Genomic DNA, 18262 nt, shown 5'->3' on the forward strand with positions numbered 1-18262 from the left:
AAATACTTGCTTTCGTTTCAGCCCTGTTGGAAAGCTAACCCTCATCCCATTGAAGAGAACAAAACACACAAGCCGCTTGCCAACCTTGCAGGCCGGCAATGAAGAACACATCTCAAGAAGCTATGCTTAGCAAACACTGTTTGGGAAGCACTACATCTTTAAAAAGAAAATGCAAGAAGGGAGATAAAAACTACACCAGCTACTGCTTTGCAGAAATACCTCAGGGCCAGCTTAGTTTCCCCCTGCAGTAACAGGAATGTGTCTTATTTCTGTCACACCCATCAACAGGGACCCCAAAAGCAAGGTCTCTGGCGTTTGATATTGCGCCCTGTTTCTGTGTTTCTTGGGACCAGTGAGGCTGCATCTGGAGTGCCAGGTCCAGTTTTGGGCTCCCCAGTACAGGGGGGGACATAAACTTATTGGAGTGAGCGCAGTGAAGGGCCGCAAAAATGATGAAAGGACTGGGGCAACTGTTGTGTGAGAGCAGGGACTGCTCAGCCTGGAGAAGAGAAGGCTCAGGGCGTCTTATCTACCTGTTTAAATGCTTGATGGGGATGGGTAGAGAAGACAGAGCCGTGGGCACACACTGAAATACAGGAAATCCTGCTTAAACAGAAGAGGAACGTTTCTCTCTGTGAGGGCGGTCAGACCCTGGCACAGGTTGCCCAGAGAGGCTGTGGAGTCTCCATCCTTAGAGATACTCAAAACCCAGCTGGACGTGGCCCTGGACAACCTGCTCCAAGAGACCTTGCTCTGAGCAGGAGGTGGGACCAGGCAATCTCCAGAGGTCCCTGCTGACCTCAGCTAGTCTGTGTGGACACAAACACTGAGCAAGGGATCATACCTATGTAACTGGGTCCTCTTCTACAGTCACAGGAGAAAAAAAAGCATTTCAGGGGGAGACTGCTGACCTCAGACACCTGTTGGAGGAGCTGTCATGTAAGAGCCTTCCTACAGAGAAAAGTTATCAAGAAAGATGATAAAATAATCTCTAGTGGGATGTAATTTCTACACTGTAACATTGCCAGAGCTCCAGATACAAGGTCTTGCTGCTCTGCTAAACGTCATCAGAAGAAAAGCACTGAATGTTCATGTAGAAATTCAACAAAAAGGAAACAAAAAAACTCCACCAAAGCACTAAAAAGCAAATGAGATATATTTTATATTAAACGTTCAATCCCAACACACAATTCATAAGTGGGTAGATGCTGTTGTGAATCAGCTCAACCATAGTGACAGATTTGCTTTACTGTTAGGGCAGGATGGGCCAGGGGCAGCCTTGAATCTCATCCGGGTTCATGTGTAACCTGGACACTGCTCCATTGCTGGGAAAACGTCAGTCCAAACCCAAACTTCTCAAGCAGCAAGCCACACTGACGTGGGGGATCCAAACCCCAGGAGATAGGAGATGCCACAGGTCCCACCTGCCCATGCACCAGCACAGGGCTACTGCAACAGACATCCATGGAGGCTGGCTCTTGCACTTTCTTCTATAATATGTCAGAGCAAAAGCGGGTAGACCTTAAACCGGTCAACTTTTAGGAAACGCTCCAGGAATAGCACTGGTTATAAACACAGTTAAACAACTGGTTCCATTGAAGAGCAAGGACTTGGAAGGCGCTGTGCGGGTGGGGTGCTATATGCCTACAGTGAGTGACTGACAATTTTCCGCACAGCCTAGAAACTGGTCTTGCTTTGAAAAATGAAGCAGAACAACAATCAGCACTTTTTTATTCCTAAATTAAAATGTATGCACCAAAAAGGGATGCAAACACAGCGAGTAATTGTAGTGTATCGCTGGAGAAAGATAAGCAAACCTGAAAGCATGGTACTGGACACAAAAAAACCCACAACGCCTTACTTATAAAATGTGGAAAGCTTGAAAACAAACAAAAATAATCATTACTGAGAATTTTTCCTTCTCTTAAACATTTACAGGAATTGTTATGCCAGCCTATAAAAGTATCCTATTTTTAAGCCCACTGGAACTGCAGATGTAGGTAGTATCCACAGCCAGATATAAAACCACCTCACAGATTTTATCAAGCAATTAAAAAAAGAGCAGACAGGTCTGTAGGCCAAACTGCAGTGAGCACTGCATTCAACCAAAAGCAAAGATTCAGCCTTTGACTCACATGCTAATCGGGGGGCTTGAATGACCTTGGAGGTCCACAGAAAATCACAGTCTTCAGTCTCAGGAACTGGCTGTATCAGGGGCAAAATGGCTTTATTGCTCCCCTCCTATTTTGGGATGAATGAGAGAGGTATCCATAAGCTGCCAGACCTTCCTGGGACATCTACCACTTGGCTTCTTCCTTTATCAGTTCTTGCACGATGGAGAAAGCTGGCCATTGCCAAAATCCCTGGAGCAGACAGGTAGTCCCAGGGCACAGGAAAACTGAGAAGCCAACTCACCTCCTTCCCTTGGGCTTGGGGGAGAAGGACACAGAGGTGGCAGCTATCTTAGCTCATACAAAGGTCTGAGGCAGAGCTCAAAGTGCCAAGATGTTGCCTTGCGACCAACCCATCCTCCCACCTACCCCTGTGGAAGAGCTGTGTCTGCCAGCCACGGGGCTGAGGACACCACTCCTTTCCTGCTCTCCTTCTGCTTTCCCAATGCCCTGAATCCACATCCCTTGGCGATTAAAGTTGGTTGTTCCAGGCACAGGGACTTGAAGCTGCATAAAAGTTGGCTATTAAAAAAAGCCCCCGCGTATAATCTGATAGTGTACCATCCTGCATCTCACAATGTGTCCCGTTTTCCACCCATGGGAGCTGCAGCATGCCAGAGCTCACCTGCACGCGTCGCGTTTTGCGGCAATCCCACTACTTCCTCAGCTGCATCCCCGCAGCACGGGGCAAGCTGGGATATTTAGTGTAGTGCCTAGCTGCGCAAGTGAAGCACTGGGATTTCAGCTAACATGAGTAACAAGGAATTACACACGCCTGGAGTCTTAAGCCATACTTGGTCCAGGAACCCAGTTCCTGGTTAAATTCAAGCCTTTCCAGGCAGATAAAACAGGCAGGGACCACAGCAGCCAGCCCCCCTCACCTCCTGCCCATCTCACATACAAGTTCCCATCGACTCCCTCCCCAGCTGCTCTTAGCAGAGCTGCATGAAAGATCCAGCTTTGTCAAAGGCGAGGGAAAATTTAAAAAGACTGGCAGGTCATAACATCTATGTTCCAGCCCTTTGCCATGGTCACGTGCCAGAGATGCTAATGGTTTTTTTGTTCATCAGGAAAGGTGCCCGGGCTGTGCGAGCATCGCTGTGGGGAGACAGTTTAGTGGCACAGGCTGCGACGAGGCAGGGCACCCGGTGCCCAGGTGCCACGTGCACCCAGAGACCTCTGCGTTGGGGCTGTGATGGCGATGCAGAGGGCACCTGAGTATTATGGACATTGCAGTTACGGGACTTCAGATTTGAATCCTGCACGACGAAAGAGTAAGAGATAATAAAGCTGTAAAGACCCACTCCTTAAAAAAATTAAAAAATAAAAAAAAAAAAAATCAGGAAAATGTGAAAATTAAGGTTGCCTGGAAACCTTGATTCAACACCCTTCTTCCGTTATATCACCAGGCATTAGCTGCACCAGTAATTTCATAGCAGTGTTAGTACATTTACTGCAAGCGTAACAGCAGCAGTAACCGCGGCAAATGCTATTACAGCAGTAACTTTGTGGAAAAGGATGAAATTCAAGCACCCAGGCAGAAATGCACCCTCTGGCTGTGCAGGAGAGCTTCTCCTCCCTCCCTGCCTTGCTTCCCCCAGCTGCAACCCAGATGTGACCAGTTTCTTAGCCAAAACCCAAAGGGTGGGTTAAGGTCCCTAGTTAGAGTCCACTATCAATGTTGGCAAAGGAAATATCTCACGTTCCTACTGTCGTATAAAGTTACCTGAAGATGTTCTGCCGGCAAAGGTTAGTGCAGAAAGTGATTTAACTAAATATCATGGCTAGAAGTGTAGAATTTGTAGTCAGAGGGGTACTAACTTCAACTAAGGCCATCACAAGCAACTGCTGGCTTGGGAATGCCCAGGGGAGGCACACTCAGTCCTCGTCATCCCCAAAAGCCCATCCCAGGCTGCCTGTCCTCTGTGTCTCCGTGACATTGGCAGGAAAGAGAGGTGGTTGTGATATTCCAGGAACAAAGAGAGCTTCACGCACAGCTGCTGCCACAGCCAGCAGGATCCTCCTCTTGCAACCGTGTCCTCACAACAATCACGTGAGACAACACAAAGTTTGGCATAGATTATTAGTTATTAACAATAACAAATACCCCAAAAGTCTGCATTGGACCTAAGCCATTATTGCCAAGCGTCAGGTGAACAAACGCATCCCCCAAACTCCCCACCAGCTACCGCTTGCCACGTTCAGTAATTTCCCTCCACATGCCCTTTATTTTTGCAGGACGGCTTTGAAAGCCAGTGACCCGAGCATCCAGAAACTGCTGATGGCACAGTGCAAACTGTTCAGTCATTCAGCCCCTCCACGAGCTTGGCTTTCAAGGAAGCACATTATTTTTTTTAATTTCCCCCTGCCCCATCCTATGGGGAGTTTCAAATTTGAAATCCATTCCCTCCTCCCACATTAGTCAGGTAGCATCCACCTGATGGGCATTCACACCTGATTTTATTTCTATTTATTAGAAATAAATCAAGGAAACAAACTACTAAAACCCACCTCTGTATCTAAGGAAGGAACCTGAGGGGTTCTCTTTATGGGTGGTAGTCTTCCTTCCCTCGGCTTTGGTGGGACCAGGGTGAGGACAAGTGTAAAGCCTAGCCTCCCACCAACCCTCAAGAAAAGGCTTAAATCTCAGTAGGATACAGGAAAATATCCACCCTGAGAATAAAGGATATGCTTCACCTTAATGATTAAAGTTAAAATTGGTATCTAAGCCTCAAATCATACTATTTCTAAAGCAAAGGGATGCGTTATTCCCATCATCTTTTTCTACTTCAAAGTAGCAGAAAGGGGAATGGCTCCTCTATGTTGTTCCTTGGTGACAGAAAGCCACGGAGTCATCACCATTGCATCACCTAAAGCAAAGCGTGAATCGGTGGAGACGTTTTTACTATGGTAAATGTTAGCGCAGCAATTACAGATTTTTGTAAAGTATATCTTGGTTTACTGGTAGAGACACGGTTCGTTGCACCACTCCTGGACCTGGCTTATCATTCTGCACACTTTGGTGTCTAATAGGTTATTACTCATATGAGAGCTCATTCATGTCAAGAGAAGCGATAGTTTCCAGAATAACTTGAGTTTTTCCTACCTCTATTAATGTTTTCCCAAGTGCTTCTCCAGCTATTTCAGATGTAAACAATTACTTCACGTACTGCCACTTCATTCAAGTCTGAAGCAGCTTTGTGACAGCACAATCAAAAATCTGGGAAAATCTTGCTGTAGCAAACCTCACCCAGCAGCTTTGCCATAACCTCTCCAGCCAGAGGGAAGGGAAGCCGAGACAACAGCGGCATTTTTACCTCAGGTACACCAAGCAGGTTCAGGTGTGGCTGGAGTAAGAAATACGTTGCAGAGAGAGGTTAAAAGTATTTTAACCCCAGCCTGGGTTGCTTGGTGTAAATCTCATAGAGGATATTCACCATAGTGGTCTCTGGAAACTTCCGTCTTGAATTTGAGTGACTAGGAGTGTGGGGAGAGAGGAAGAAAAGACAGGAAAATACAGCAGCAGGAAGAGAAAAGGGGGTGATGAACACAATTCACCTTTCAGTCAGTGCTTGGGGCAACTTAATTGACACATGAACTCTCCAGGTTGAATTGCTTTACTTCCAGCAGGGCTACCTTTCCAGCCATAACCCAGGCACAGATTCCTTAAGACGCATGCCCCACGAGTAGTATCGGGGAAGCGTTGTCACAGAAATCCAGCATCTCCTTTCAGCTGAAGCTGCGTCTCATCCTTTGACCCAGGCGGGTGTCCATAAAAACCTAACGAGAACACGCAGGAGTTTGACCTGAGGAACTGATCAGCCAAAAACCAAATGTCAGCCCATTTTCCTCAGCTGTTTGACTAGCAAGGAAAAACATTAAATTATCTCTTAAAACATTGTTATCTTAAATCCATATAAATGCTCACATGCATGAACCCATATGCTTTGCTAGGCTTGTTTAAGATATCTAGAAACTTGTTCTCCGTTAACCCAAAGAAAATAAATTAGAGAGGAAGAGGTAAGGGCTTGTTGCCTGCTTTTTTTCTTTCCTTTAATTGCTCTGAAAGACTAAGCTATAAAATGTTCACATTATGCCTTTGCTTACTTTTTAGGTTTACCACTTTTTAAATAAAAAGCCAAACATACTCTCAATTAACTTAAGGAAACAAGTGAAGGGAAAGTATATGAACCTTTTCAAGCTTTTGAATAGGTAATTACTTCCACAGCTTAATGCTTTACCAAGTATCTAAACAGGTTTGATTTGGCAGAAAGTAGAACAGCTTTAATTTACTGTGGAAAAGTGAAATCTACAGATTCAGGCTTGTGGGTTCGCAACTTGCTACAAAGATTGTTCTTAGACAAAAACATCCCAGTATTTCTCTTTAAAGTCCTCACTTTTGAAGAGATCTGAAGCTGCATTACTTTTCTAAGTAGCAGAACTCTGAAAGTTTCTACAGCACGAGAAGGCACTGGTGGACGTGGAGGTCTCCGAAGCTGAAAGCCTCATATACTCATGCCCTGAAATGCAAACATGCAGTTTAGTATGCACAAACCCCTACTTAACAGCTTAAAGCGTGGAGCAGACATTTTTACCTCAGTACAAATGATTATTTGGCTTCATAGTTCACCGTATGTTACAAAATGACAGTTATGCATACTCGTTTTCAGGTTACTTTTTCCAGAATCCAGCAATTAAATAAAAGTCACACTTTGAGAGGAGAAACACACCCTTAATTTGCTTCACTTCGAATTTAAAAAAAAAAAAAACAACCTTTTGAATAAAAGCATTTGCGATGATGAATTTGAAGCAGACGCTAAGACAATTAGACTTAGGAGTCCGCAGTTCGTACTCCTGAGACCAAGCGGCAAATTGCACTGAAGGGCGGGTTCCTCTGTGCGGAAAACTAGATGTATACATATGTTTTAATGGTACTTCTAAATAACTTTCTGAAATCAAATAATTTCCCGTTAGAAAACAAACAAAATAGTTCTGCTGCAAACATGGAGGACATTGCCAGAACTTTTCCCCTCATTTTCTTCTGAGAAAACACCTTCCAGGAAGCGAGGCCATTTTTCTAGCCTCAGGTCTAAAAAGGTGCTGCGTGCTGATGGGGCATTGCTCTGTTAGAGCATCTTTGACAGGACGCACCCTGGCACTCTTTCTACGGCTATGAGCGACTGTAGCAGTTGTACCAGGATAAAACACACATATCTCTCTCTATAAAATACACACATACCCACAAATGTAGCAAGAAACAATGCAGTTCCTTCCATTTTTGAAGATTCATCTTGTCCAGAAGCATAAAGCCTGACTTACGTGCAGCAATTCTTTAATGCAAGAGATGGATGTGGCCCAAACCACCCAAAAAAACAAAAACAAAACCCCCTTCTATATGTTAGGAGTGTTGCTAATTGAAACAATTTGCCATGCTTCATTTATGTTGCTGAAACAAGATGCCAGAAGTTTCTAAGTCCCTGTAAAAGTACTGTCCCTTCCTCCAGGCTGGATCAGTTTTCCACACTGGATTTCCTCTCTTCCAAAGAAAACTAGGTAAGCCATGCTTACTTAATAGCTGTGAAGCTATACTTTATCAAAAATAAACCAAACGCTAAGTTGGATGTAGAAAGCAATACTAAAGGAATGAATCCTATATTTATTTTTTTTATTTTTTTTTAAGCTTCTAGCCCCAAAGTTTTCGGGGAGACAGATTTGCTCCCGCCTTTGTGTACACTGCAGCTCACCATTAAGCACTGGCTGGTGAAGATGTGCCCATGGATAAAGGTTATTCAGCATTTCACTTCCTCCCTGCCCCCAACAACATCCACATACTTGAATTCATTCTGTCACGCTCACAGGTATTCCAGGATAGTTTCTTCAGAGTAATATGATTTATTTTTTCCCCCCGCTAAGATGAAGGAGTTGAAGTCTCAATATTAGTCTGGTGTCAACAACAACAAAACCAACTTTTTCCATTTTTACTGGTGCTCTACAAATTTTGCTCTAATCCAAAGAGTAGTAACTTGGCTCTTGATTTATTTGGAAATTGCACTAGACTACTCACATTACGTGCTTAAAAATAAAGCAATTACTGAGTGTTTTGAGGGACTGAAGATTGTCCAAACCTCAAAGACCCAAGTCCAAGCAGCAAGAAGTAGTATCTTTTCAGCTTTGGGCAACAAAACCCACCGCTTCTCTTTGCTCTTCAACGGCAAATAAACATTCTGGACACAAGTTTCTAAACTGCTGTCCCACTATGGACCTCCCCCTCTCAATTAATGGTTAACCAGACTCAGAAATTTTCTTTTTTTAAATAAAGATCACTGCAGGGGAACTACTCCAGGACGGCACAATCTCAGTGAAGATCCAAGTGATAAGTACTTTCATTTACATTCATATTAAGTGAAAATTTTGGAGAGGGGGGCCTAGGGACCGGACGATCCTTGCTGAGTGTCCTATGCCTTCCAAAAGTAGATCTGACAAATTTAGCCAAGGATCCTTTCCCAGCAATTACTGGAATCCTCAGTAGTGAAGATTTCAAACATCATTTTCTATGTGCATTAAACTTGCCTCAAAGTAAATAAAAAAATAAACCGGTCAGCATGTACTGATTCCATGCACTTCAATTTAGGACAAAAAAGGGCTTCACATATTTTCATAAGGGTCCCTTCTGGGATGAAGGACATAAAAATGTACTTTTATGCTATTATCCCTGAAAATAAATTAATTTGGAATTCAACCATATGTATCAGTTGGGTGTGAATAAATTACAAACATCACAACCCTACCGAAAAGCCACGGAACCATTCATTTTTATATTGAAAGCTTCACATATTTTACAACCCTTCTCCCCAGTGATATAAACACGTGCCTTTAAAAACAGCACTTAGGAGCATATCACTGGCTGCGTGAGGAAAACGGCCACGCACAGTCAGCAGTATATTATCCCAGCAAATTAAGTTCTCTAGAAACCTATTTCTATGATCTAGGGCAATGGCATAACTACCAACAGTCAGACATAAAACCACTTGAGGCTGATTTTACATGCACACACAAAAGGCATACACTAGTTACTCCAGCCGGTAGTATCATTATATTTTATTTATTTTTTAAAAAAAAATAAGTCACAAGTTCCTCTTAATGAGAAGCAAATTGGAATTTCTGTCTGAACTCTTACTCTAAACATACCAAAGTAAGCACAGTGGAAGTCAACCTTAGACTGGAAACAACTGTAAAATAAGGTTTATATTGCCATACCAAAAGTTGAGTTAAAATAGAACAAATAAAAATAACGGTCAACAAGCATCATGTTCTTCCTTCAAACATCGAGAGGCTGTGAACAAAAGCCTTACCTCTATTACATTTTCTTCAGTTGGTTAGAGAGAACATGAATTAAAAGATTTCATCTAAGCAACTGCAGAAACTGAACCAGAGGGATGAGACAAACTTGACTTTCTCTTACAGACTTCTCATTCCTTTTCAGTAAAAGAGAAGTGAGAAACATGGGCCAGATGAAAGCACAACTGGACTGCTCCGATAAAAATGTATTGTGGCAATTCAGTTACCTGAGAAAAACAGATAGCAGTATTGCAGAAATCTTCTTAAAGTTCTCAAGTGACATTAAAATGACGCAGTACACTTTGAAATACGTGATCCCAGTGAGTAGCCAGAGATCTAGGAATACACATTTCTACATTAAAAGTGATAAATATAAGCAGGAAAATACCTGAAACAATTAAAAGGCACCTTTAGATGGCACATGTTTTGCTATATGCTACAGAAAACCGAGTCAGATACAACATTATACTTAATTTTTATAGCGGTCCAAGCAGTATAATAGTATACGTTGTGTAAAAACACACATCTCACCATGTAAATAGGCAATTTGCAATGCCAGCATAGTTAACACGGGAAGAAATCCACATTCTTTTTTGATGTAAACAGTAAGGTTTCTGGTAAAGACGTTTTCATTTCAGACATTATTACGTGTTTAACGTTACTGCATCTAACACTGTCTAAAAGTTTTATGGCACCTTTGTGTATCCTTAGGCAGGAAACAGTCAACAATGAGACATTTGGAGAGAAACTATCAAGTGGTCGGGCCTTTGGTTGCAAACATCCTCAGTACCTGCACACCTGGACAAGCCAGGTGTTTGTATATAAAAGGCAACTTTATTCGTATACCCGTAGTCCTCTGCATGAAGATCTGACCCTCAAGTTTTAAAAGGCACATAAACTGAGGGGCATGCTAGCTATAGCGCTTAAAAATGAGACCTGTTATTTACCTGATCTCAAGAGGTGGCTTTCAAAGGCAGCCAGCTGACTGAAGTGTAAGTCCCACTACAAATCAAGAGCTGTCCCCACCATCACTTCAACACGGTCGTTAATTTCAGATTGATAGAAAATAAACACCTAGGCTTTCCTTAGGGATTCACTCTCATACTTTGCATTTCAGAGAAACCACCTGCTGGAAATAATCTGTTTTCTTTACTCCTTTTTTTGGGTCCTTATTTAAACAACCACACATCTCTAACATGTGCAGTGAAATGCATTAATAAACAGCCAGATGACCACATCGCTATTTCTGCACTGAATCCTTACTCTTAACTCGAGCCAAAAGCGCAAGGTTTTAGTAAAATGTGAATGCTACACACATCTGAACAGAAGCACAGATTGTTTTAGACTTTTGAAACTGTTTTTGTAAGAAAAGCAAGGAAAACACAAGTCTTTGGAACAGGCTCACACAGCGCTATCCAAGTATTATAGCATCAGTTGGAAATTAGAGAAAACACATAACTTTACTTCCAAACTAGAAGAGCCCAAACTCAAGCGTTCAAACCGATTTACACACACAGAGCTCTTCCAGGCGGCATACGTGGTCTTTCATTACACTTACATAGCCACCAGTATGCTAAATAACGATGAACTTTCAAGCAGCAAGTGATGGGAATGACAGCATCCCCTCCTTTTCTCAGACATTAGCAGATCGCAGACATTTGACATCTCCGCAACCTGGACCTGCCTTGAGACGGCGATGTAGCCTACGCCTTCAAGGAGTCACCAACCAACACTCGGGAACAAATGACTCGTGAGAGAGGAGGCCATTCTGGACAAAAACACTCTCTCCGCTCTATTTAAGCTGGCAGTTAGGAGTTCATTTTCCTGATGTCTTTATACTAAAAAGCAGGAGCGTACCTTTGCCTCCTGTTTCACAACCAGAAGTACACGCAGTCCTGGAGTGTTTCAACTGTATTTGAGTTTGCTAGATGTTCACTCTAAAACTGAAAGCTATAACAGCTGAAGTTTAAAAAAAAACCAAAAAAAACCACCAAACAACAAACCAAAACCACACACACAAAACAAAACAACACAACATCAAAACACGTTTTAAAATAACACTCCTCTTCAGTATTTTTCCCTAGGCCCTTGTCCTTACAGGTCACCTCTATTTCCACAGGAAACTGCTATACCTGGCATAAAATTACTCCACTAAACCGTCCTGTTCCTTATTTTCCAGCAAGGACGTGCTTGTATCTCCATTATTCTTTTCACTTGTATCTCCAATGTCCTCTGACTGCCCTGATTTCTGATGAGCAAACGTGTAAGTGTCATGGTCTGTGTCTGTCAGAGATGGAGGTTCCTCAGTGTTAGAAGAGCGTTTAATGTCTTTTCTGAAGGACAACGGAGGTGGAGAAGGCGGTAAGCTACCAATGGGTCCATCAAACGGCCTGTACACATCAACTTCTGGAGAGACTGAGCCATTGGATTCCTTCAGCAAGTGCCCATAGACCATAGCATCATCGATAACTGCATAGACATGAGACTCATTGTTTTTCCTCCCTTTTGTGAATAATCCTTGTTTTCCAGGCACCTGGGTATTCACGTTAGCATTGTACACTCCCACCATGGGATTCTGGCTTTTCTTCTTCCTGTTATGGAGTTGAAATTGTTAAAAGGTCAGGCTGGTGCGTTTGAACTCAATAACGGCAGCTTCTGTTTACCCATCCCAGCTACCCAGGGTCAGGCACCCTACCTGGATTGAAAGCTTTACTTCCAACCTTAGGAAAAAGATAACTCTTGAGTCTAGACGTGCTTTTTTTTGGCAGAGCAGGAAATAACTTCACACTATTTGGTTGCCTACTGCTGTTCTGCTGACCCTGAAGTTTGCACGATTAACTCCAATGGCCTCCCAAGTGTGGGGGTCCCAGCCGTGCAGTGTACTGAGTCTCCCAACATCCACAGACACTAATAGGACGTAGAGGCCATCAGATCCTCACAAAACAAGACCCATCATTGCTGAAGACCAGTAGGATAGTGGATCCTCTATAAAAGTTGAATGAACTTTTCTTGATTTCACTTTCTGGAGTGACTTCCCCAAGCTAGAAAGAGCAAAGGCTGAACTGAAGATTTTTAAGCCTGTATTTGTGAAGTCTTTCCTGTGTGGCAGAGAAGTGTGCTCATAACAGCTCTAGTCATCATATTGCACAAATTCATTCCAGCTCTACAGCTTCAGGACCCAACCACCCCACCAGCACTGAGCATGCATGTGTCAGAAACCCCAAATTATTGATGACTTCAGACTCTGCTTGCATGACTAAGGCTACGCATGTTTGCTTTGCACAACCTAGTTCTCTCCCCAAGGGCTCATCTCATAGAAAAATGTTCCCACTTGATGTGCAAACTCCAGAAGAAGTTGCTGGAGGTCATGTAGATGAGAGATAGCTCTTAATACATCTGAGTGAGTTTACAGCTTGTCCGAACAAAGCCTTGTCTAGAGCCACAGGCACAGCAGCCACATTCACTGTGGTTCCATTTCACAGGAATTGCTGAAGCTCAACTAATACCTCACTTCCAGTTCAGCCAGAGGCCTGTGCTAAGCAAGGCCAAGGTCGGCAATGCACTGGGGGTGGAAGTAATGCGACTCAAGAAACAGTGCTCTACTCAAAGTCAATCAATTTAGAGTAAATCAGCATTCTGGGAGGCCCACTACTTCAACTGCCAATGCATTGCCTACTTCACGCTTCAGACCCTTGTTCAAGGGATCTATACCAACATGTGAAACAGAGGCCCCAGCAGCTCTCCTGAAACACCTTCTTGAACTGCTAAGTTACGCATGCCAAATGATGAACTTACTTCTTCTTAACACAGCACACAGTGAGTCCAATAGCCGCGAGAACTCCAGCCCCAGCCAGCACAGCAAGTATTACTCCTAGGTCTGCAAACAGACAAGGTACAAGGACACCGAGTGAGAGAATGAAAACATTCAGCTTTCTTCTGAAAAGCCAGCTGGGTTTGAACCTCCTCAAGAGTTTCTAAGCGTACCAGCTGCCTGCAGAGCAGGCATTTCCAAGCTATGCCCACCACAGGGTACCACAAGCCATTTCCAAGAGGTTGGATGCCAAGCAACGACGAATTCCTGCTGCTGTCAGTGGAGCACAGCCAAAAACCCCAACCAACCCACCACCCCACCTCCAAGAATTCAATACAGCTCATGGGCTGCTAAACTCACCTGCAATGTCTCGCATGCCTCTGGCAGAATAGGCAAGGAAGAGAAGAAAGTGCACAGAGAGACAGAGAGGGATTCAGCAAAGGAAACAGTGACATTTCACCAGCCTCCCCTCAACACAATGCTTTCCTCCGAAATACGCTAATTGTGTTGACCTGGGGTTTCCTAAGAGTCATAAAATTGATCAGGAAAGTCCATGTGAGCAAAGAAAAATGCTGCGTGTTTTAAAAGAAACACACATTACAAAAAGAAAAAAAAAAAAAAAAGGAAAAAGTTAGAAATTAATTTGATACGTTTCAGTTCCAGCCTGCGCAGCCAATATTTCTACAGACAGTAGTCTTCCACAGATGAAGAGGGAGAAGTGCAAATGTAAAGCAAATTTACATGAGCAAAGCCTACCCTAAAAATGCTTTTTTTTTTTTTTAATGATTTATTTTTCAGGGAAATGAAAGACACCGAGATGCCGATTTTGCTGTTAGTAGTCAGCACGCACTCTCCACTAAATGGTCAGAGCAGCCCCAGAGATGATTTCTTGCTCGTGTGAACACTGAGACTAATTGAACCGTGAACATGAAGTAAAGGCTACTTGGATGAATATGTTTGCATAAAATGAAATCCCAAGTTGTTCACCAGGTCTGTGACCTTGGGAGGGAAAAAACATCACTTGATCTTATACCTTTTGGCTGTGATCTCTAATTAAAAAAGCTAAATCAAATAAATAAAATAAAACCCAGTCTTACTACCCCAGAGCCCTGTGACACCCTGTCTCATAAAAAAAACCCCAAAACACAAACCAACCCAAAACCCTCTTTCCTTCACAGCCTCTAGAGGTACCCAGCTGTAACTCTCAGATGGTTTGAGGGACAGGTATTTCCAAAGGCAGGGACCTCAAAGCCCATACCCAAGGTGGACCAGCATCCATTACTGTCCCCCCAAGGGAAAGCAAGGAAACAAGCAGAAAGCAAACCACCACAACCTCACAGGACTCACCTATCTGCTTGTCAGCAAGGGTCACCCGGAACTGCAAGGTCAGCTGTGTCTTATCCACGGGTTTACAGTTGGAGACATTTACCCAGAAGTCATGATACATATTTCGGGGCTCGGGCAGAGGCTCATCCTCACGGCGCACGGTTTCCTCTGCCCCCGCTGTCTCTTCCTTTATGTTGACATAGGCACGTCCCGTCTCACAAGCGATGCCCATGCGGTCCTTGGAGAACCCTAGGCGGGCAACTTGCTTCTTGGGCACAACAACGTACCAGGATATGGATACGTAAGGAGGTAGACCATACGGCCAGTTGGGAGTCTGCAAGTAAACTTTAGCTTTTGGATCTGGACTCACAGTGAAAGAGCACTCATCTGTAGTAAAGTAAAGGAATAAAGGAATGAAAACTTAGTTTTGACGGTTTCTTTTTTTTAAAGCTTTCTCTTTCAGCACATGAAATTATCTGGTCTTTCTTTTCCGTAACAAAAAAGCATCACTTATACCTGTGACCAGCAAATTTGTACAGTCAACTGCATCTCAGTACCAGCAATAGAAGTCATGTATCATCCCTTCCACATCAGTAATTATCCCAATTAGCACAGATATATCTGCAGAATTTCCCACAAACAACTATCTGCTGTATAGAACACAAAGTTCCTTCCTTCTTCCAGGAATAAACTACCTCATTGATTCAGATAAAGACTGATCCTAGCAATGGCTCCAGGACTAGACTCTAAAGAATTGAACTCTTATTTCTATTTATTCCTACATGCTCCAACAAGCATATTGAGAAATCCAACACCATACAACAGAGTAATACAAACCACTACCTTACCTTTAATATGTGGCACGAAAGACATTTGCAGATCCTGATGCTTAGACTCATTGAGGAATCTTTTACCAAATGTTTTTAAGGATATGGTGACGTTATTCCTCATCTGAATCTTTTCAACGGATCCACCAGGACAGAATACACCAACATTCAACTCCGTCTCTGGGGTGGCACCAACAATGCTGTAACTGTAGCTTGTGTTGCACCTCTGCTCTGGGACATGTTGCTGAAGTTTCAAAGACGGAGACATAATTTCTATGTTGATCAGATCAGGAGCCAAGAGCTTCCAAATAAACTTATGCAGTTGAATTGGCAATTGGGTAATAGCCTTGGGCACCAAAAGGTAAAAGATCTTCCTCTGACACCACCGAAGATCGACACAGCCTGCAATCACAAAAGCAAGTCCCAAGGGTTGTATTTTTCTTGCAAAGGAAATATCTAAGAAAAGCAAATATTCCTGCGTACCGGAGCGCATGCGCGCACACACAGAGTACCGTCAGTTTTGTGTTACAGACCCAGATAAGGCTCCAAGGAGATCTTATAGCAGCCTTCCAGTAGCTGAAGGGGGCCTACAGGAAGGACGGGGAGGGGCTGTTTATCAGGGAGTATAACGATAGGACATGGGGTAATGGTTTCAAACTGAAAGAGGGTAGATTTAGATTGGATATCAGGAAGAAGTTCTTTACTGTAAGGACAGTGATGCACTGGAACAGGTTGCCCGGGGAAGTTGTGGATGCCCCATCCCTGGAGGTGTTCAAGGCCAGGCTGGATGGGGCTTTGAGCAGCCTGGTCTAGTGGGAGGTGTCCCTGCCCATGGCAGGGGGTTGGAACTAGGTGATTTTTAAGGTCCCTTCCAACCCGAACCATTCTATGATTCTATAAGCAACTACCTCAGAAAACATCCTCTCTTGGTAACCTTTACCCAAACATGCATCATTTTTATTTAAAGAGCTTTCCTTAAAAGGGTGCAGGACACCAAAGAAACCAAGACATACAAACGTATTCAAAATCCCTCACTCAAGATATTACTTTTGTCCTGCCACTTGCTGACTGGGACACTGTTGCAGACTAGCCACGGTCCAGATATATTCTTTAAAACTCTTTCTCTACTGGTAGTTGAAAGTGTTTGGGAAAATCCTACAAGTGGACATGCAAGAGGCCCAAGATGCACTCCTGGTGGCCCCCTTGGTCCCGCATTTTCATGGGCAGGTTTATGGCTCTCCTGCTCTGTTTCCATATTTTGCAGTTTTTACTGAGAAGATTCTCAGGTGCCTTCTGTCCTTTCCCTTCTAGGAATAGCTATGCAGTTTCTATTTTTAAAGGCAGAATGACATAGTGAACAACAAGGTTGTCTCCAGATTCATCGTACCCATCTCCCAGCTGGCCCAAAGCCTGGTTTCCAGACTCACTCTATTTAAAGCCCAAGGGAGAGAGAAGGTTTGATCCCTGGGGAAAAGCATGCAAAAGCATTCCCTACGAAACAACGTTAAGCCACTTTTGTCATACTTATGCCTTTTTCAGCTGTGATCCTCAGACGGGACAAGTCCTTGCAGAGAAAGGAGATCTTGTAGATGGCGCCAGACACTAAAGTCAAGACGCGGTCGCAGGTGCGAGGATCCTTACAGATCAGGCATATCGGTTCAGACATGACTGGGATGCGGCTGGGCCACCCTTCGAAGTGTATCGTTACAGTCATATTCAATTCCTTGCTCAGGTCAACCAAATGGGTGACATCTGCAAAGGTAAACAACCCAGACCAATTACCAGCAAGACGCGTGGTGTGAAGCAGAAGTTCTTCCATCTCTTCTCACTCCATTAGGCGAGCAGCTGATGCAGCTGTTTCTATATTAGCTAAGAAAACATTATTTACTTCTTTCCATCAGTGTAATACGAACTCAGGCAGTATCATATCACGCTTCTAATTTAGAGATTTGTGCTTTTCCACACACAAACCCCATTTCCCTACCACTTTTCAATTGTAACAGCATAACATGTATGCTCGACGCTTTTGAACAGTTTAGGCTATAATGTAAGGAGCTCAGCCAACTATGTTAGATTTATTTTCCCTAAGAGTTTTTTCTCTTATTTCTTTTAAAGTCAGCTCTACCGATCACACACCGGTTGATCAAAAAAGGTTCTCCATTCTCAAATTTCTTATTTCCATCTAGAGTTCCGCCCCTGCTAACTTTTTGTTGGTTTAGGGATTTCGAGCCAAGCTGAAGAAATTTGTTGAAAGTCAGTAATTAAGCACATCTGGTTGTCTGGAGTCATTTAAAGATTAAGCTAATTTAAATGCAAGTACCGATAAGGTTCAAAAAAGAAAAATTTGCCAAGTACTGTACTTCAGCAGAAGTGCTGGCAGTCATTACGAAGGTCACTGGAGCCTTCAAAGATGCTTCCTAACAGTCTTTTCTGTTCGGCAATTAAAAACGTACAGAGATGCCACAAATGATCAAAGTCTGTCACCACGCTGGTGGGAAGGCTGTGGATCACGCCTTGCTAGGCTGCTTCGTTTCCCTCAACGGCATGACTGAACTACCGCACTGCCCTTGCAGCATTTGATTGCTCAAAAGCGTTCTTCCAGAAATATTTTCTGGAATTTACAGCCACAAAAGCTGTACAAGGTCAGGCAGAAACCTCTGTGTCATCGCCACAACCAAGCACAGAACCTGGGATTGCTATCGCAGGGTTATTCATTCTTCAGAGTTGGGGGTTTTGGTTTTTTGAGTTTTTTTTTTGTTTGTTTTTTTTTGTTTTTTTTTTTTTTTTTA

The 18262-nt window shown here is 43.3% G+C and overlaps 1 protein-coding gene across 2 annotated transcripts in view; it reads right to left on the reverse strand.

Moving 5' to 3' along the window:
• Window positions 1-9268: 9268 nt before the first annotated feature.
• The window catches only part of CDCP1 (CUB domain containing protein 1), a 28851-nt gene continuing 19857 nt past the window's right edge, over window positions 9269-18262 (reverse strand). The window contains exons 5-10 of one of the 2 annotated variants that reach the window (XR_008464960.1): window positions 16998-17225; window positions 15495-15875; window positions 14668-15033; window positions 13305-13386; window positions 12205-12607; window positions 12024-12100 (exon numbers count right to left, since the gene is read on the reverse strand). Coding sequence is in view for 1 of the 2 variants with exons in the window: in XM_054192227.1 (XP_054048202.1) it covers window positions 11653-12100; window positions 13305-13386; window positions 14668-15033; window positions 15495-15875; window positions 16998-17225 (1505 nt within the window). In the remaining variant the exon portion in view is untranslated. Of the gene's footprint in view, window positions 12101-12204; window positions 12608-13304; window positions 13387-14667; window positions 15034-15494; window positions 15876-16997; window positions 17226-18262 lie in introns of both variants that reach the window. The other variant, XM_054192227.1, reaches the window with a different exon arrangement.

The sequence above is a fragment of the Rissa tridactyla genome, chromosome 2 (assembly GCF_028500815.1).
Source record: "Rissa tridactyla isolate bRisTri1 chromosome 2, bRisTri1.patW.cur.20221130, whole genome shotgun sequence".
Lineage (NCBI taxonomy): Eukaryota > Metazoa > Chordata > Aves > Charadriiformes > Laridae > Rissa > Rissa tridactyla.